We start from the raw sequence: 20,741 nt of genomic DNA, 5'->3' as shown, positions 1-20,741 counted from the left end.
CTGCATTCTTATTTGTCTTCAAAGGACAAGTATTTCCTGGCCCTCTGGTTTGACCATTTATAAATCAATATCTGGCATCTGTTACACACTGTACTATGTTTCATCGCTGTGTGACCCCTGTCCATAGGGAATATTCAGTCAGTTATAAGGCTGTTCGTTCTCCATCTCTCCTCAGACCACCAGCTGAACAGCCTGCATCAACCAACTCCGGCCTCTCCCCCTCCCGCAGTGTTCCCACGACGACTGCCCCAACCCCTTCAAATCAGAGCGGAGCCAGTCGTCAGAGCCAAACCCCAGTGGGAGGAGCCAAACCAGGCACACTGCCAGCCAATCTGGATGAGTTCAAAGTAAGTTCAGACAAAGACACTCTTCCTGCACTTCACTTTGGGATCTTGGACTGTATCCTGAAAACTAGGGATTCATTATGGTGTCATTAAGCACTTTAAGGTCAACATGAAAGTGTGTGGAAAATCTGGAAATACTCTTTGAGAAATGGAGTGGCTTTGTAGTAATTTATTGAAGAACCTAAAAAGAAAGTGCAAAAACAAATCAGCATAAGGAGATGAGCTTCCTTTTGTAGCTATGTACAACTGTACAACAACTCTCCCGTAAAATGAAATAAAAATATATTTTTGAAGAAATGCAAAAAAAAGAAAATCAAATACATAGTTTTGGTTAATGAGCTCTTCTCTCTTCTCCCAGGTTGCTGAGTTGAAACAGGAGCTGAAGCTGCGTGGTCTGACCGTCTCTGGCACCAAGAACGACCTTTTAGAGAGACTTCGGAACTACCAGGAACAAAATGGCGGTGGCGTGGCCACCACTGCAGTGTCCAAACATGGCGTATCAACCCATACCGCTACCACCACCACATCTACGCCGACCTCGACTGCCACTACTGTCACCCACCAATCGGGAGAAAGCGGAACTCAAATACCTTTGTTCTCATTGTCTCAGACTACTGTTCCGGGGCGAGTCATGCGTTTTGGTAGCACCAGCTCCAGCCCGCCGGTGTCTCCGTGCCCTTCAGATCGCTCCCTGGCCGGCATGAGTCCAGATGAGACCAGCTGTAATGGAGACATGTTTGGAGAGATGGTGAGTCATTTAGACATTATTCATAAGGCTAATGGCGATATAGGCTAACTAATGTACGTCCTACTGACACACAAAACAGGGACAACATGGCCTCACAATCGGTGCATTACAAGTTCCAAGTATCTACTGCACATTATATACAGTATACAGTAGATACTTACTTGTACTTTAGATTTCAATGTGCAATTGAACAGCAATTATAAGAATAGACTGTTAACTTTTTCTTTTTTTTAACGTTTTCTCCCTTGTTGGATGAAATTAGTCACAGCTAGTCATGCTACTGATGATACAGGCACACTAGAAACCTTTCTTCCTGTTTTCTCTTCCCTCCCTCAGGTGAGCTCTCCTCTTACACAGCTGACTCTTCACCCCTCACCCCAGAACTCATCCAGCATACCCTCACCGTCCCACCCTCTCTGCCAGGTCAAAGAGGAGAATCAGGGATCTTGTCGGAGCTCATGTAGCCTCTCCAGGCCTTCGCCCACCACTGGCCCGTCGCCCACACGGCTGAAGGCAGAACATTCAGCTGGGACGCCGATGGACACGTCCTCTCTGGAAAAGGACCAGATGCTTCAGGAGAAGGACAAGCAGATTGAGGAGCTGACCAGGATGCTGAGGCAGAAACAGAAGCTGGTGGAGACCCTCAGGTCTCAGCTGGAGCATGGGAAGATGGCAGGGAAGGATGGAGGGGAGAGGAATGGAACGGCAGCCCCCGAGGTCAAAGTGCAGACTACCATCAAAGCCTCGGCCATCCAGCCACCGATGCTCCCCAACGGCATGCTGGTCAGAATCAAGAAGGAGCCGGAGACGGCAGAGGAAAGCATGGAGGGGGTGACAGACGAGTCCCAGGGCAAGAAGCTGATCCAGCCGACCCAGTGCTCCCAGGAGACGTTGCAAAGACTCCAGCAGATCCACCGCCTGCAGATCCAGCAGGCCGAGCTGCAAAAGCAACAGCAGCCGCAACTCAAACGGCAAGTTCAGACGCCATCGCAGCAGCAAAAAACAACAGAGGCCAAGCCACTCCCCCAAAGACCACAACAGAGCCAACAGAAGACTGAAGCCCAGATCCTTCTCCAGCAGCAGCAGCAGCTGCATCAGCTCATTATCCAGCAGACGCAGCAGAAACAACTCCAGGCCCAGCAGAAAGTGGCTCAGCAGAAGCTGGCCCAGCAGAACCAGCTCAAGCAGACCCCAAATCAGCTCCAGCAGGCCCAGCAGAACCACCAGAGGAACCTGATCCAGCTGAAGCAGGTCCAGAACCAGACCCAGGCGTTGACAGTGCAGAAAGCTGGGGGGAGCAGCCAGGCCAGCAGCAAGAAGCAGCAAAAGGTTCCGCAGAAACAACACCAAGTCACCTCCCAACAGGTAAGAGCTGGAGCCTGGGACAACCAATGTTATATGCAAAAATAGTCATTTTGGGGGTGAAGATTAACTAGCATTTGAGCATAGTTCTTCTTTTTATGTAAAGCTACTTTGGGAACTTAGAAAAGCACTATATAAATCTGAGCTATTATTATTATTAGACTATGTGTTGGAGGAATGTAGGTACCCCCCAAAAAAGAAAGAAAATAACCCCAAAATATGCAGAGTTCCTTTTATAGTGGAATGTTCTTTTAATGGTAGCTTCCTATTATGTTCCTCTCTCCAGGTGGCTCCAGTTATCATCAGCCAACAAAATGGTTCTAACATCCCCACTCAGACCATTTCATTGGACCTCCTCAAGGCCAATGGCGCACCTACCTTGGTCACCGATGGCAACGGCAACCACTACTTGATCGCACTGACCAATCACACCACAGAAGGTCAGAATGGATTGTGCTCATTGGGCAAAACCAATGGACGCATCACACTGCAGGTAACGCATGCCATACTTGTCATTGATGTGGAAATTGACCGTCTTCTCATAGAAATTATCTTTATAAACTTCAACCTTTTGAAATGTGTGAATGTATATTTTAACACTCACTTAACGGATGCTATTATTCTAGCGAAACAATACACTTTATTAAGCACATTATAGTCATACTATCCTCCTGTTTTCAGAGATTGCAGTCAACTCCAAGCAAACTTCCAAGCCAAACAGCAAATGACGTCCCCAGCACTGTAACCCAATCAAGGGACGAAATGCAGCCAGAGCCTGACAGTCAGCCTATCAAAAAGGTAGATGATGCACTATTTGCCCATGTCACCCAAACTGGCCGTGGCTTGTATCGCGCCAGCATCTTGCTCGTGTGCCACCCCTACAATCCCTATCTGTGTCAAACTTATATCTATCCAGAAAATACAGAAATAGTAGGCCATACAGTATACCATTAAAAACTGTTTTTTGATTTTTTACAAATCTCTTTATTACATTTTCAAGCAGACAGAAAAGACAGCATGTAGTCAAGACCAATATAACAAAGAGGTCTGCAATTTGCTGACACAAACAACATAAGTGACAACAGTAAAGAGTAAATTAAGAGTAAAAAAACATTATAATAAGAAAAGTAAACAGTATCAGCCCAAGACAAAAAACAAAAGAGATCAAATAAGACACAGTTCACACACACTCACATTCAACCCAGGACAAGGAAGAGGAGGTGGAGGGCACTGATACATTTTGATACAAACGTTATCTGAAATATATTGCCAGATCATATTTGACATACAGTTTTGTCATTTTGCAATCTTTTTTGTTTATGTTTCATATTTCTGTCCCCTCACTCAGGTTCAGAAAGCAGGTCTACACTTGGACACCAATGGTGTGCCAGAACCCAGCCTGTCGATCTCTGCTCCGCCCAGTCTGCTGCCTTTCTCTGACGATGCGTCAGATTCTGAAAGCCAAAGCGCCATAATCTCCTCTCTCAAGGTAACGGATGAACACCCACCTCCTCATTACATCCTGACAGTCAGTCTCCCCCCATTTCACCTTCACTTTTCAGTAGGGGTGCACTGATAACGATAAGGTTAGGGTTACTGAAATTCAAAATTCACACGACTAGGGTGCCTCGCATAGGTTAAAAACAAAGAGATCAAAAGTGTTGCTCCATTTTAATAGGCTTGATGCTAATGGTGTGCAATGCATACAGTATTCAACACAAATTTGATTAAAGACAACGTGCATAGCATAAATGTAGCAGCAGAATGTTAGCCTCGCGTGGCCAGACAATATCACACGACACACTGCCGAGGGCTAAAGTGCATGCAATTTTGCAAAGGCAGATTCTTCTGGAACCAGGCTAGCAGAATGTTGCTCCATGTCAGCTGCAGAGATTGCTGAGGACGGTGCTATGGTGACTGGGATTATAGCAGTTAATGTTAGTCTAAGCTTCTCGGCAAGCAACACCACCATATGACCAAGTATAGATCGGACTCCCAAATCATTATTTTGTTCCTGTGAGATTTGAGTACATTTACATAATAATCAACAAGTTTACGAACAGATCTACAATCTAAGTGACACCCTAGTACGATATAGTATTAATTAGTGAGTATAAATTAAACTTCACTCTCCATTTGCGCATTGTAATTGCCTATTTGGTTGTCCAGCAACTGCTGGGCACGGTCTGTGCAAACACTGAGATGATTTTAGGATACTTTTGTTATTTCAAGGAGGGACATTCTGCTCAGCTAAATCTAAAATTACAAAATAAATTGCAATTGTTAAAAGAAAAAGACAAAAAGTATCCTGTCAAGAAAATGGTATCGGTGTACCCCAACTTTCCAGTCATTTCCTCAACACTGTAAACTATCGTTGATTCTCTCTTCTGCTTTCCCTACCCCTCCTTTCTCATTTCATCACTCCATCCTCGCAGAGGGAGGATGTGTGTCCACCTTATGACCGACACACACTGTTCACCCCTCCCTCTCCTAAACCCACCTCATCTATTTCCACTCAGCGCCCCAACGTATGTCCTGAAAAACACCTCGTTCTCAGTACTTTGCTCTTTTCTCACCATCTGACAGTTTCTTGGTCCGTCTCACAGGCTCATGCATGATAGTTCTTTAAGCAGGACTGCACATTTATTAAATCATTGTACTTTGCATCAGGCCCACTTTATGTATCAGGCCCTATTGCCTACTTTTAAACAACAAGCATGATCTCCTGACAGATAATAAAAATGTATACACAGCTAATTGTGCAGCCCTGCTCCTGTGTTGGAAAAGACATGATATTAAATGCTGAAGTATTGGTGCTGTTTGGTCGGTGTTGATTGGATGCGGTGCATGTCTGCTAAATGGCCTCGGCAGTGTGGATGTGTTGGGTTTTGTTGATTGGGAGAGCTCTTTAACAGATAATCCCAACTGTTCTGCATTTTGACATTGTTAATTTGTTGTTTTCATTTCTGGGTGTATGCTGTGTATTGTAATAAGCATGAATTGGTGTGTTATGTATTGGTGTGAGCCTGGTTAGTAATGCAGCTATTTGCTATTGTGGTGTTCTGTCTTTCCAGGAGAACGGTCTGAGCAGCGAGCAGATGGACGATCTGTTTGACATTCTCTTAAAGAGTGGAGGTAATGATCCAGCATGTATACCAGCATATTCCTAAAGTAATTCACACATTACATGTAAATTAAAGGTTATCCAAGAGTAAAATCATCATTGTCAATTTAACTCTGATAGTGTACAAAATATGAACATTTTACTGTGTATAGATTAAGGTGAATTTCTAAAACATGTACCAACCTCTCTTTTTGTTTAACCCCTAACAATGACAGCAAAGTACAAACATGTATGATTACATAGCCATTATAAATACTATCATGCAATGATCACTGTGTTGATGTTTTTTTTTGCTGCAGAAATCTGTGGCTTCAAGGCCAACCCAGACCCGTCTCTCGCCCACCTCCACTCTGATCCACCCTCCCCATCCTCGCCTCCATCTCCCCTCCACCTCTCTCCTTCTACACCTCCCTCCGCCTCCCTGATTGCCACCTCTCCCCGGCAGCAAGCCCCGGCGGGAGACCCTTGCTGCGCGGGAAGCGTGCGGCTGGAGGACTTCCTGGAAAGCGCCACAGGTGCCCCACTGCTGGGCATGGAGCAGGGGGGAGGCCTGACGTTGATGGACGACCTGCACAGCCAGATGCTGAGTACGCCCAGCATCCTGGACCACCAATCCTCCCCCATGGACACCTCGGAACTGGGCTTCTCCTCCGCCCACGCCACAGGCCTGGACTTCGGTGACCCCAACTTGGACAGCATGGACTGGTTGGATATCTCGATGGCGGGGAGCGCCGGCGGGGGAGGCCCAGAAGGTCGAGGAGGCACAGGAGGAGGAGACGGGGGCACAAGCCTGGCCCCGTTAGCACCTCACACTCCGCCCAGCGTCTTCTCTGCCGATTTTCTGGACGGCACGGACCTGCAGCTGCACTGGGACTCCTGTTTGTAGCCCGGACGCTCGCTCGGCAGAAGTGAGGAACGGACACACACAACGCTGGTTCACACTCTGTACAGGCTCTGTCTTCTAGCTAGCGCACATACAGATACCCTCTACTCTCAATGCTGTCTTTACCACTGCTGGTTACTGGCACACAAGTCTGCCCTGTGGTTTGCCCACAGTTAGCTGAATGGTGAACGAGGGAGAAAGGACCTGAGAACATGGAAAATTCTTTAGAATGGACCTTCCCATTAAACTCAAATGGACTCGTGTTATGGGAATATGTCATGGACTGCTTTTAGCCAAATTGATCAAATCACCACTCCTCTCTATCCCCAGTTAACCAGGTGGCTCGAGATCCAAGTAATTCCAATGTAGATTGACTAAAACACCAAAAATACAAATGTAAACCCAAGAACGGTTTGATGGAGCAGGGTTGAGGAGGGAATGTTGGTGAAGATCTCTTTATGGTGAATGAAGCGAAACACAGGTAGCACAGTTTGTGTGTCAGTGCCTCCAATTTTGCACTTATGCTGTATCTGATTGGTTTATATCGGGGCGGTGTTCCAGGTGGGAGCTCAGGTAGATGGCCGAATCATACGGTGTCTGAACAAGTGGCTAAACGCAACCCAAGCCCATCTTGTGTTATATCAATCGGCTGTACTGCTAACGCCGTGACTGACTTTAGGCAAGCTGAAACCCCGTCCTAGGCCTGTATAAACCACAAAAGTCATTGGTTGAAATTTACTGATGAAATTAACCTCATTGGGGCAACCATTTGGTGAATTGTAGCCTCATTAGAGGTTAGGTATTAACGGAGGTGTTTTCGGTAGACCACTATGCATTGCTGTACATGGTATATTATCCATTGTCCATACAATGACTTATTTTTCTTTTCCTGGTCGCTTAGTCAAGCTAGCAGGCTGGGGAATATAGGGGTTGAGGGCTTGGCTTCTGAACAACTTGGACCTTTTTTTTTTTTTTTTTGTAAGAAAGAAATGTTTTAAAAAATAAACATGCAAAGAAAACTCAGGGTGTGTCTGTGTCTTTGTTGTTGCATCTGCATGCTTTATGTGAATAGGGATCAAATATTTAGGTTTCACTAGCACTAGCTGGTTTAGCTGGTAATGCTGCAAAAAGCCACTAGAGGGTCTCATTGCATTGCAAACCACAGCCTTGGGGAGCATGAAAATGAAGCACACAGTAATATAGACTAGAGGCATCTATTGCATCCAATACATGTGTATACATATGTATATTCAGATTTGTTTCTGTTTATTAATACATTGTATAATATAATATATAAACTTATATATAATATAAACTTATTCTTATTTAAAGATTATTGGGGAAATGTTTAATACCTTTGCATTTCTGAATAAAAATATCCCTAAAACTAAATATTCTACAAAGTCCGTTGACAGTAACATTAAGTTCCACACCATCTTCCTAGGAAAAGGCCAACATTGGCATTGATTTGAAACCGTTACTGTAATTAGGTAATATAGGGTTGCACCACAATAACAGGGTTGCATGTTCATTTCACAGCACTTGGAAGGAACAATCTATTATAATAGTACAGTAAAATTAAATCAATGTATAATTTAGCATAATCTATGTGTTTTAAGTTTGTGGTGTTATGGCTGATGTAATCAGTCACACCTGGCCTGAGTCGAACTGATGAAAACACTAACACACATATAGGATAAGTTCCTTGATCTAAAGGTATTACTTTAATTTTGATATATTGGAGTGCCAATTCCGAACTTCTGCCCCAAATTTTTCACATGGGCCTTTTATAGCACCACCAGGAGGCCGATTTGTGCAAAACATTTTTTGACTACTACAGATTTTGTTCAAGAATCTCGCAAATCGGTACACAGTATCTCTATAATAGTCATTAAACGAAACAGGTCTTTCAGATTTTTCATATTCCATCCTGATTGGCTAAAAATGGCTTCCAAAGTTTGCAGGAGTGCTTTGTGTGCAACAAAATGCCTCAAATCATGAACACAGCATACAATTTCCGTGAAATTTTGCGCGCATATTTCCACTATGCCGAGGAAGAAATGCCACTTGAAAATGTTCAAATCAGCCTCATGGTGGTGCTATAACAGGCCGATTCATGTTTTTACCATTACAGTCTATGGTTTTTACCTATCACTACTGTCAGTATTGACGCGTATATAGTATACTTTTATTTGGTGAAATATTTAACATATTATGACAGGCCTAGTACTCACCACAACCCACCACAGTAGGCTGTATAAGTTTGATTGATTGATTGATGTACTTTATTTAGTAAGACATGAGAACAGTACATGACAGTACATAACAGTACATGGAAGTACAAATTCACAATACAAGGTCTACTAAACTGGATAGCTCAGTTAAGCACGTAGCTTGTTTAAGATGAGATCCCCACGCACACAAATCATGATGACATATAAGAGACAGACAGATATACACACTACTATACAGAATGTCATACAATCAGTTTACAGGTTACTGGTATGAAGGGTGAAAAATATGTACAAAAAAAGAAAGAGAGAGGGGGGGGGGGTAGGTTAGGTTAGGACATGGGGTAGGTTAGGACTTGGACAGGGGCCATTTTTGAAATGCAGCCTCCTGTAGGTGTATCTTTAGGGCATTTTTGAAAGTGAGTAGGGTTTTACACTCCTTTACTCCTTTTGGTAGGGCATTCCACATTTTAGATGAATAGCATGAGAAAGAGTTCATTCCCTTTGTTGTGCCAAATCTGGGTTGAACATGGTTTGTGGAGCTGCCTCTGGTGTTATGATCATGGACTTGATTAACATTTTGGAAGTATTTTGACAAATACAGGGGGATCCCAATGTTGTGGTGTATCTTGAAGACCAGGCCCATAGCAAGTTGCTGTAGCCTACTCTGTCCTCAACCCTAAGCCATCCAATCCTAGCAAAATGGGCATGGGTTAGATGGGTTTTGTAATTGAGGCCAAGAAGTAGCCTTACAAGTTTGTTTTGGGATGTTTGGAGCCTTGTTTTTAGGGCCTTGGAGGTGTTGTGATACCATGAAGAGCATGCATAATCATAATGACCTTGTATGAGGGCCCCTACAAGAATCTTCAGAGTATTCTTACTGACTTTACGAACAAGCCTCCACATCCTCCGTGTTATTTTGTGGACCTTTTTGATCGTCTTTTCAGCGTTTTTGTCACCTGAGAGGTTTGCCTCCAAGATGGAACCCAGGTAGGTAATTTCCTCCTTTCTTGTGATAACATTTTCACCCACTTTGATCGTGAAACTCTCAGCCTTTCTAAGGTTAGGGTTGGACCCAAAGAGGATGGATTCAGTTTTACCCAGGTGTAATGAGAGTTTGTTGTCGGAGAGCCAGATGCAGATCTTGTTGAGTTCAGTGCTGAGAGTTTTCTCAACCTGCAGCCTGTCCCTGTCCGAGACCAGCAGAGCCGAGTCATCTGCGAACAGGAACAGTTTGCAGTCGCAAGCTGAAGACATATCATTCACGTCAGCTGGTTATGGTACAAATACTGAGTGAAAACCCAGCTCCAAACACATTAACTTTCTTGTTTTTAACAGGGTTACATGCTGATACTGTATACAGTATCCTCACCCTGCATGGCTCTAATTTGGGGAAAACATAAACCAGATTCTTTTTCTTCTTCTTCTACTTTGGTGTTTTATGGCAGTTAGCATCCGTAGTTGTTGCATTACCACCACCTACTGGAATATATCTGTTTGTACGTTTTTCCCATTAAATATCCATTGCCATCGACAATGTATTGGGCGCTTAAAGTTAAATATTTAAAAAAAAACTACACATTATTGAAACCCCATTCAAACTTTAAAATGTTCATCTTACTGTGGGCATGTTTGCCTGAACATGAATATTTGAATTGTTTTATAGTTTTAGAGATATACTCCTTTAAAAGTTCATAAATTTATAATGGAGGTGGATGACAGGTTTTGCCCCCAAAAAAAACACAAAAAAAACGCTTTTACCTTGCCATTGACAATGCATTGGGCACTTAAAGTTAAATATTTCAAAAACTACATATTATTTCAAAGTAAAAATCTCAAGCATACATGTCCATGGTAAGGTGTAATTCTTCAATTGTGAATCAAGTTTATAGGCTAAAGTATGAAGGAGCAGCGAGGTTTACCTTTAAATGTCCATTGCCATTGACAATGCATTAGGCGCTTAAAGTTAAATATCTCAAAAACTACAAAACATTTTAAAGTAAAAAGTTCAAGCATTTGTGTCCACAGTAATATGAATTATAAAAAGTGCGAATGGAGTTTCGAGGTGAAAGAGTTTTTTTGAGGTGCCAAAACCTGTCATCGACCTCCATTATACATTTCTGAACATTTAAAGGAGTATATTTCTAAAACTATAAAACATTTCAAATATTCATGTTCAGACAAACGTGTCCACAGTAAGATGAACATTTTAAGTATTACGTTCTCATTCAGATTGTCCAAACCTGTGTGGCTCAATAGATAAGTACAGGGTCTGAAAGCAGAAGGTTTGGGATTCAAAGCTCCTGAAGAACATTTTCACTGTCCATCTAAATTCTAAAAGGTGGGTTAAGTATGACGTTCCCAATTATAGCTTCCATGCCAGCGTGGCTTAAAAGATAAATACGTGGTTCATAAACCTGGGGTTCCTAGTTCAAATCTCACTCAAAACAACTCAAACGACTACTAAATACGAACTGAAAGGGTAAAACAACTAAAATGAAACTGTGGTCAATACAAGCTGGTGAAAACACTAAACAATTAAAAAAAAACACTAAACGAAAAAAAATATATACTTAAAAAAACAAAGTCCATAATATCACCAAAAAAATAATAATATATTTACATTTCTTAAGCTCCTCCCCCTGGGGGTGGGCTCCCTTGTTATTAACTCAGTTCCTACATTGACACAATAGTATATGAGAAAAGTCATACTAAACTCATACTGTGTCATAAAAAAATGAAGCTATACAATACTTCAGTATAAACAAAATGCCATACAGTCCTGTTGTTAAAAAAATACTTTCTTCTTGTCAGCCTAAATTGTTCACAGCACTATTTCATTGTTGTGACAACCCTGGGGAATGTCAGGGTAACTGGTGTGGTTGTCATGGTTACTAACCATGTGTCATGTGTTTCAGAATGATTGGAGGGCGGAGTATGTCATCAGTGGAGATCTGGCCCACCTGGATTGTCCTCTATAAAAGAGGTGGCTGGACTTCACTCTTGTCCTCTCTCTCTCACCATGAAGCTCACTGGGAGCACTCCAGCCTTTTGGATTTTGGTTAAAGGACAAGACCACTTTGGTAGAGGTTTGGGTTGTGTAGTTACCTTGCCATGATGTAACTCCAAAGGTGAACAAGAAATCTAAAATAATTGCTCCATTGAATAGAAATTGATCATTCAAAATATGCTCCTCATTGACATTGTACGGTAAAACGGCTCTCAAAGTCACGCTTTTAGCACATAAACGAACACAAACAAAGCTGATTCAGTCAATCTAGAACATCACCAAACCCAGTACTGTTTGTTTTTTTAATAAAAATGTCAACTCCCTGCTGATTTTACCATTTGAAGATCCAGATCCGCGGATCCAGTCCGGGTTTTCTTTTTAATAAAAATAGCAAAATCAACAGGATGTTAGCATTTTTATTTAAAAAACAAACGGTACTGGTTTTGGTGATGTTCTAGATTGTCTGAATCAACTTTATTTGCGTTCGTTTGTGCTAAAAGTGACTTTGAGAGCTGTTTCAGCATACAATGTAATTCAATGAGGAGCATATTTTTAATTATCAATGGAGCAATTATTTTAGATTTCTTGCCCACCTTTTGAGATGCATCATGGCAAGGTACACAACCCAAACGTCTACCAAGTGGTCTTGCCCTTTAAGCACTGTTAATCACCCCAGTATCCGTATAGCTTTAGCAGAAAATAGCCGATCGACAAGCTCACTACGACACGTTGTGAGCTTGTCGATCAGCTATTTTCAGCCAAAGCTTTCCCCACAATAACACAAGACAGAAAATACACTAGTATTGAGCCCTGAGGGACACCGGTTACCTATACACACATATATATATATATATATATATATATGTGTGTGTGTGTGTGTGTGTGTGTGTGTGTGTGTGTGTATATATATGTATATATATGTTAGTTTTTAATAAAATAATTTAAACGTTCTTTGTTTGTGTGAGTTTCCTCATTTTGTTACAAACTCAGCCGTTTGCAACACTTTTGGTTGGTTGTTGCAATAAATAAATTACATTAATGTGGTTGGATTCAACTTACGTAATTTGTTATCCCTGAGTCTGTAGAATACCTCAAAACGAAGTATGGAGCTCGGCCTATAATTGATCATTGATTTGATTGATATGCTGCATGCCATGAGTGCAAAGTGGTATTTTCTTAAACTTAATTCAGCTAATCAAAGAGGATCTGTGCTGTTTGAGGAACTATAGTTGAACACTTTACAGACATATTTTTTAATGTCCAGTCCAAAGTGAGAACAATGTAGCCTACTTGATTTAACACCAAAACTGCTATAGTTTTGATCATCTCAAACTAAGGAATTTATAAATGACAAAAAGGGTATGCATTTTTTATGACATTAAGAAACATCTCTCTGTTTGCTTTCAATGAAAGTGTAAATCTGGGTTCAGACTCAGTCACGTTTTCTAACAGATGGTTTTAAACAACCTAAATCTCAGTTGTGTCACTGATCATCAGAGGGTGTATCTAGCAGATTCAGTCATTCTGTCAGGGGTAGAGGTGTTCGCTGTGGATTTTCATCTTTTGACCTGTCACCTCTCGTTTTAACTTTAAATATGACCTCCAACTCTTAATTAGTGTGAAAGGCCTGGTGGTGCAAGAGAAAAGCATAGGTTTCACAAGCGGATGGTTGTGGGTTTGAATCTCGGTCAGGGAAGATCTCAATTTTCTGTCTTTTTAAGGCGAGAAGCATGGATGTAGCCCGCCTCCCTCCTCACGCCCTCTTTTAGCTCCGGTAGGAGAGGGAGGAGCATGGAGGGAGCCCACCTCCAGGGGGAGGGGCTTAATAATCCGGTAGGAGAGGGAGGAGCATGGAGGGAGCCCACCCCCAGGGGGAGGACTTAATAAATTTACATATTATGCAAAGTTTTTTATTTTTTTATTTTGTGATTTTATGGGCTCTGTTTTTTCACATTGAGTTGTTTGAGTTTTTTTTTTATTGTTTTTTTTATTGTTTAGTGTTTTTTTTCCATCACCAGTTTTTGTATTGACCACTGTTTCATTTTAGTTGTTTTACCCTTTCAGTTTTTATTTAGTTGTCGTTTGAGTTGTTTTGAGTGAGCTTTGAACCAGGAACCCTGGTATTATGAACCACGTATTTATCTTTTAAGCCACGCTGGCATGGAAACTGCAATTGGGAACGTCATACTTAGCCCACCATATAGAATTTAGATGGACAGAGAAAATGGTCTTCAGGAGCCTTGAACCCCAAACCTTCTGCATTCAGACCCTGTGTTTATCTCTTAAGCCACACAGGTATATATATTACAAAGAGAACGTCATAGTTAACCTACCATATAGAATTTAGATGGACAGAGAAAATGGTCTTCAGGAGCCTTGAACCCCAAACCTTCTGCATTCAGACCCTGTGTTTATCTCTTAAGCCACACAGGTATATATATTACAAAGAGAACGTCATAGTTAACCTACCATATAGAATTTAGATGGACAGAGAAAATGGTCTTCAGGAGCCTTGAACCCCAAACCTTCTGCCTTCAGACCCTTTGTTTATCTCTTAAGCCACACAGGTATATATGGTACAAAGAGAACGTCATAGTTAACCTACCATATAGAATTTAGATGGACAGAGAAAATGGTCTTCAGGAGCCTTGAACCCCAAACCTTCTGCCTTCAGACCCTGTGTTTATCTCTTAAGCCACACAGGTATATATGTTACAAAGAGAACGTCATACTGTAGTTAACCTACCATATAGAATTTAGATGGACAGAGAAAATGTTCTTCAGGAGCCTTGAACCCCATATCTTCTGCTTTCAGACCCTGTATTTATCTCTTGAGCCACACAGGTATATATAATACAAAGAGACTGTAATACTTTTTTTTTCGTTTCGGTAGTGACACAATGGTGTCACTACCGAAACGAAAAAAAAAAGACTAAGTCCAGAGCTCGATGAATGTTAGGGACCAAAAAAAAACTCACTACAAAGTACTACCAATCAACTTTAAATTGCCTGAAATGTACTCCTAACAGGTTTTTGGGGGAACTTTTTTTTTTTCGTTTCGGTAGTGACACAATACCGAAACGAAAAAAAAATTACTAAGTCCAGAGCTCGATGAATGTTAGGGACCAAAAAAAAAGTCACTACAAAGTACTACCAATCAACTTTAAATTGCCTGAAACGTACTCCTGACAGGTTTTTGGGGGAACAATTTTTTTTTCGTTTCGGTAGAGCTCTTTAGACCATCTAACTATATAAATGCCGAGCAACTTCCGCACCCTCGGCGGTGACACCCCACAGCTCTGTTATCGAATAAACAACGCACCGCCAGACCACATGTCGCCTCCTGACTCGCCACGTCGGCCGCGATGAATTTACGCCTCGCGTAGGGGACATCTCACTGCTCACTACACCGTTTCCACCGCGCAACATAATTAATTCTACTCACCAAATGTCGGACAAAACGGAAGGGGAGACAGCTTCGTACCGTTTACCGTGCGCACGACCTCATCACCACAACAGCTGCCAGCCGCTGCGGGTTTTTTTTCCTTCTTTTCCAAACTTTTTTTTTGGTCACCATTTTCTCCAGGCACCATGTCTGGTGCAACGTCGGGTGTTTCTTTTCACCAGCCAATCACCTTTCACGTTGCCACGGCCGTTGCCACGTCGCGCTGACGTACGCTAAACAAGCGCTGCCGTGCGCACAATGCAAACGAGCCCAAAGGCGCGCAAAAATAAGCCGACCATTGCTCAGACACACAGTCAGACCTGCCAACGCAGCCTACGCCAATCATGTGTGAGAGATCTACAAGCTATGGGGCAGAGACGCCACCGTATCTTAGCAACAACTACAGCGCTCACTCTCATTGGTCGTGTCACGCTAAGAGCAGTGTCCAGACAATGGCATCGCAGACAGCTTGCTGTTACTGCTGTAGCCATGACAGGCAGTTGCAGCACGACGGACAGGGCGCTGTGATAGCTGCCATGTCGCTAACGCTAACCTGGTTGTCATGCCTGCAGCGGCTGTGCAATCACTTTGTCAACAATGCACGTTCGTGTGGTGAATGTCTATATTGCTGCTCAGTTCGTCCATTGTAGATGGTGTATGTTTGTGTGTGTCTTCTGGAGAACTATGTAGCTCCACAGCAACTACAGTAACTAACGTAATGGCAGGACCGCCCCCTGCAACGCATGTTACGCTGCATTATGGTCATGTAGTAATTTCAGATAATTTCGCTCCGATTACAGCAGTGTTTATCAACCCTTTCACGCCCCTGAAACATAACAAATATTATTTCTTCAAATTTTTTCCTTTTTCAAAAAAACTTTTCCACACTTTCACTCCGGCGATTTGGGTCCCCCAATATACACACGGCCACGCTGGGCCCCGTGCGCGGCTGGGGTTGAGGGGGGCGTAGCCCCCCGAAACTCTAGTAGACATATAAAGGTAGACGCCTCCTTCGGCTCTGAAGCGGTCGTATCTCGGGCGCGCTTCCTTGTTCCGCAGGGCTATCCCATATAAGGCTTGGGCAAGCTGGAAACTTCCGTGTGCGTCACAGAAGGGGGCGTTCGGTAGGCCAATCAGAGGTAGGTGGGGCGGGTCTTTTCTTAAGAGGCAGCCGCGCAGCAACTAGTCAGTTAGACGCGCTGTGATTGGCCAGTAGTTAACGCGATGTGATTGATCAGTAGTCAAACAGCCCTGCGGAAGAGCCTTGTATTGAGATACCAGTCGCTACAATGAACTGCAGAGGCCAATGAGGTATCTAGGTTTCTATATCTATGCTTTAGACCACTACTCCATCTCTCCACCATATTGAACAGGTCTCTTCGTGGTTTTGACTAGCTTTTTTCCATTTTGGCCTTGAAAATTTCAATTTCAACAACACTGAAATATGTGACAACTGGGATTTGAACATGAAACCTCTGTGCTGAGAGTCCAACCTTTAGACCACTACTCCATCTCTTGACCTTATCAAATAGGTCTCTTTGTGGTTTTGGCTTGCTTTTTTCCATTTTGGCCTTGAAAATTTCAATTTCAACAACACTGAAGTATGTGACAACTGGATTTGAACACGGAACCTCTGTGCTGAGAGTCCAACCTTTAGACCACTACTCGAACTCTCCGCCATACTGAACAGGTCTCTTTGTGGTTTTGGCTTGCTTTTTCCTATTTTGGCCTTGAAAATTTCAAAGTACAACCACACATTTCCACATGTTTCTTTAGTGCTTTTAAGTGTGGTGTTTAAAACATGCTTCAGATTAAAGAAGAACCACTGTAACTTCCACTGTCCCTTCACTTCCTTAATTACTGCAACAAAATACATATCAAAATATGCAGTTAAAATGATTTCGTTTAGCTTAGATGTTTCAATGTGTATGGAAAAAATCCTCTGTCTTTTTTGTGATGAATCTATTCTATTTGGCTGTTCTAGCATTCACCACAATAGCTCACTGTGAAAAGACTCCTTCTGCAAGTCCAAAAAGGTCCTGGGTTCAAGTCCTACAAATAACAGTTAAACATTTTGAAGAATCTTGACGTTTTAAATGATTGATGCCAGCTTTCTTCCACTACACAGGACTAATATTATAGTATCCCTACTGGTGTAAGGAACAATATACAAATGGTATACAGCGAAATGGATTCAATTTGAAGGTTTTTCATATGTTTTTAACAAAAGCTCAGTGGCTCACTGAGTAATGGCACCTGTCTATGATGTGGGAGGTTACAAGTTCAAGTCCAGGTTCTGACAATGTATCAAGGTGTACCCAACATCTTGCCAAATTTGGAACACTCTTTTTTTCCCTCCCAAGTTATAAATATAAATCTTTCTTATGGGGGGTCTTGGCACTACATCTTTTGACATGGGCGTCCACGGCCATATACATATCAATTTGTGGGTCGTTGTCATGAAGACTTGAACCTGTGACTGAAGAAACAGCCATAGCTGAATGGGCAGAGTGGCTACCTGGTAAGCAGAAAGTCACAGGTTCAAATATCACCCCTCTAATATGTCGGAGTGTCATTTCCTCCGAGAAGGTGTGGGGAAAGAGACTTTAAATACAGTTGCACTGTTGCAGATGGCTTTGAACTATACAATACATTAAACTTAAACATTGATGTTGTAGAAAGTAAATGTTTACACCTAGTAGCCTTAGTTAACTTAGTTACTATGTATAAAGTAAGTTTGAATCAGGCATAAATCCATTTCAATAAAGTGAATTCCAGTGGTGGAAAAAGTACTCAAATGTTTTAGTAAAAGTATCAATACTGCAATGTAGACGTTTACTTGAGTAAAAGTGCAAAAGTATTGGTATCAAAATGTGCTTAAAGTACCAAAAATAAAAGTACTAAAATGTTTGAAAATAGCAGATCTAAAAGCTCACAACGCGCCACGCTGTGAGCTTGTAGATCTGCCATTTTCAAATAGCCTAGGTATAAAATAGGGCTAAAGTGGTTACTTTATGTTTTATAAAGTAATAAATACTTTACACCTGCAAAGTAACTAAAGTTTTCAAATAATTTGCCTCCGAGATGTAGTGGAGTAAAAGGAAAAGTATAGACAATTGGAAGTACCTCAAAAATGTACTTAGTTATTTTACACCACTGGTGAATTCAGAGTTTCATTTATAACATGAATGAGTCCCAAAAGCAAACAGGGACAAAAGTACAGGGGGTCTACTAACATAAAATGACTGCACGTGGATCATTGCAAGTAAAAGAACTGAACATTCTGAACACAGAATAGACTTTAGGTCTGAACAAGTGTCTCAGGACATCGTGATGGAAGGTGCAGTGCATTTCTTGCAGGTGATTGGAGAGGATTGGTTAACTGAAGCTTAGAAAAAATTGAAATGCATGCAGTAATGTATTCATTTTAACCTGTACCTCCCCCCTCCTATAACACATTTTAACACTGCTGCCCCCCCCCCAACAATGTAACCAATCAAGTGCTAATAAACTAGGGAAATGTAAATGCAACGCAAACCATGAGCAGGGCGCTACAGGGAATCGAACCCTGTCCTAGTAAAACCAGGAGAACCAGACCAGCGCCTTTTTTTGGTTTTTTTGCGTTTGTTTTTTTATGACGCGAAGGGCGCATTTTATGACGCGAATGGCGCAACGCAAGTGACCTCCCTAACCCTAACCAGCAGCACCCTAACCAGCAGCAGCAAAGAATTAAAAAAAAAGTTCCTACCTTCCAGCCATCTTCACTGCACACGCTGCAGCAACAGCATCAGAGTTCCTACCTTTCTGCCATCTTCACTGCACACGCTGCAGCAACAGCATACCTTTCTGCCATCTTCACTGCACACGCTGCAACAACAGCCATAGATATAGAAACCTAGATCGTCACAGCGGATCATCCGTTTCCATCTGCGTCTTCCTCGGTCACTCCAGCCACCTGCATGTCCTCAAGAAGTCTTCTTCTGGTCAACTTCAGATTCTGGAAAGAAAGACAAAACAGTTCAGTTGTGTAGGCCATGGTTTTCTTTTTGTTCTTTTGCGAATGGCACATTTTACGACGCAACACAAGTGACCTCCCTAACCCTAACCAGCAGCAGCAAATAATTAAAAAAAAGTTCCTACCTTCCAGCCATCTTCACTGCACACGCTGCAGCAACAGCATCATAGGTCCTACCTTTCTGCCATCTTCACTGCACACGCTGCAGCAACAGCATCATAGTTCCTACCTTTCTGCCATCTTCACTGCACACGCTGCAGCAACAGCCTTAGATATAGAAACCTAGATCGTCACAGCGGATCATCCGTTTCCATCTGCGTCTTCCTCTGCCACTCCAGCCACCTGCTTGTCCTCAAGATGTCTTCTTCTGGTCAACTTCAGATTCTGGAAAGAAAGACAAAACAGTTCAGTTATGTAGGCCATTGTTTTCCTTTTGTTTTTTTGCGTTGGCGCATTTCTTTTGCGAATGGCACATTTTATAACGCGAATGGCGCAACACAAGTGACCTCCCTAACCCTAACCAGCAGCAGCAAAGAATTAAAAAAAGTTCCTACCTTCCAGCCATCTTCACTGCACACGCTGCAGCAACAGCAACATAATAGTTCCTACCTTTCTGCCATCTTCACTGCACACGCTGCAGCATCATAGTTCCTACCTTTCTGCCATCTTCACTGCACACGCTGCAGCAACAGCCATAGATAAAGAAACCTAGATCGTCACAGCGGATCATCCGTTTCCATCTGCGTCTTCCTCTTGTCACTCCAGCCACCTGCATGTCCTGAAGATGTCTTCTTTTGGTCAACTTCAGATTCTGGAAAGAAAGACAAAACAGTTCAGTTGTGTAGGCCATCGTTTCTCAAAGTAGGGTCCAGGGACCCCCAAGGGGTTCCAGGGGGTCCCCAACAAAATGGCTTAATACAGCATCACAATCATTTTAACCTTTTATACTTTGGCTAGTCAAAAATAGCAGATCTACAAGCTCATAGCTTAACTCAAAGCTTTGCTTCTGGGGGTCCCTGGAACCAAATATATGAGAGGGGGCCAAATACATATTTTGAGAGTCCTTCACATGAAAACGTTTGAGAACCACAGGGCTACAGGGTCACATTTTGGAAGCCTTCACTACCATGCTTATGGTCTTTCAGACATCAGAAATTCACAACTAAAGACAGCTAGTGGTTCTCAAACATTTACATGTCAAGGACCCACAAATTCAATTATATTTGGCCACAGACCCCATCTGAAAACATGTGCCAGGGACCAACGTACAAGATTTGCGTTGTAAATATTTACAAGAACACACACACACACACACACACACACACACACACACACACACACACACACACACACACACACACACACACACACACACACACACACACACACACACACACACACACACACACACACACACACACACACACACACACACACACACACACACACACACACACACACACACACACACACTCTTCTGGAATTGGTTGGAATACAACACAAATCTTGTAGCCTTATGGGTTCCCTGTCAGATGAGAGTTCTTGATATGGAAACGTTTTGAAAACTACTGATTGGGTT

General features: G+C 42.5%; 2 protein-coding genes across 5 annotated transcripts in view; one reads left to right on the top strand and one right to left on the bottom strand.

Annotated features, from left to right (window-relative positions):
- Positions 1 to 7,484, top strand: part of mrtfab (myocardin related transcription factor Ab) — a 55,584-nt gene extending 48,100 nt beyond the window's left edge. For 3 of the 4 annotated variants that reach the window (XM_084079230.1, XM_084079232.1, XM_084079229.1), the window contains 9 exons: positions 176 to 347; positions 703 to 1,092; positions 1,429 to 2,457; positions 2,741 to 2,947; positions 3,136 to 3,252; positions 3,803 to 3,943; positions 4,890 to 4,982; positions 5,529 to 5,589; positions 5,878 to 7,484. In XM_084079230.1, the coding sequence (XP_083935356.1) occupies positions 176 to 347; positions 703 to 1,092; positions 1,429 to 2,457; positions 2,741 to 2,947; positions 3,136 to 3,252; positions 3,803 to 3,943; positions 4,890 to 4,982; positions 5,529 to 5,589; positions 5,878 to 6,464 (2,797 nt within the window). In that variant the 3' untranslated portion in view covers positions 6,465 to 7,484. The remainder of the gene's footprint in view (positions 1 to 175; positions 348 to 702; positions 1,093 to 1,428; positions 2,458 to 2,740; positions 2,948 to 3,135; positions 3,253 to 3,802; positions 3,944 to 4,889; positions 4,983 to 5,528; positions 5,590 to 5,877) is intronic. The other variant, XM_084079231.1, reaches the window with a different exon arrangement.
- LOC311060979 (arf-GAP with dual PH domain-containing protein 1-like) overlaps positions 1 to 20,741 on the bottom strand; it is a 314,152-nt gene that overhangs the window by 181,871 nt on the left and 111,540 nt on the right. The gene's annotated exons all lie outside the window — the stretch shown is intronic.

Source organism: Gymnoscopelus microlampas (assembly GCF_963454915.1).
Source record: "Gymnoscopelus microlampas genome assembly, chromosome: 14".
Taxonomy (NCBI): Eukaryota; Metazoa; Chordata; class Actinopteri; order Myctophiformes; family Myctophidae; genus Gymnoscopelus; species Gymnoscopelus microlampas.
This window is presented reverse-complemented; position numbering and strand designations above follow the sequence as displayed.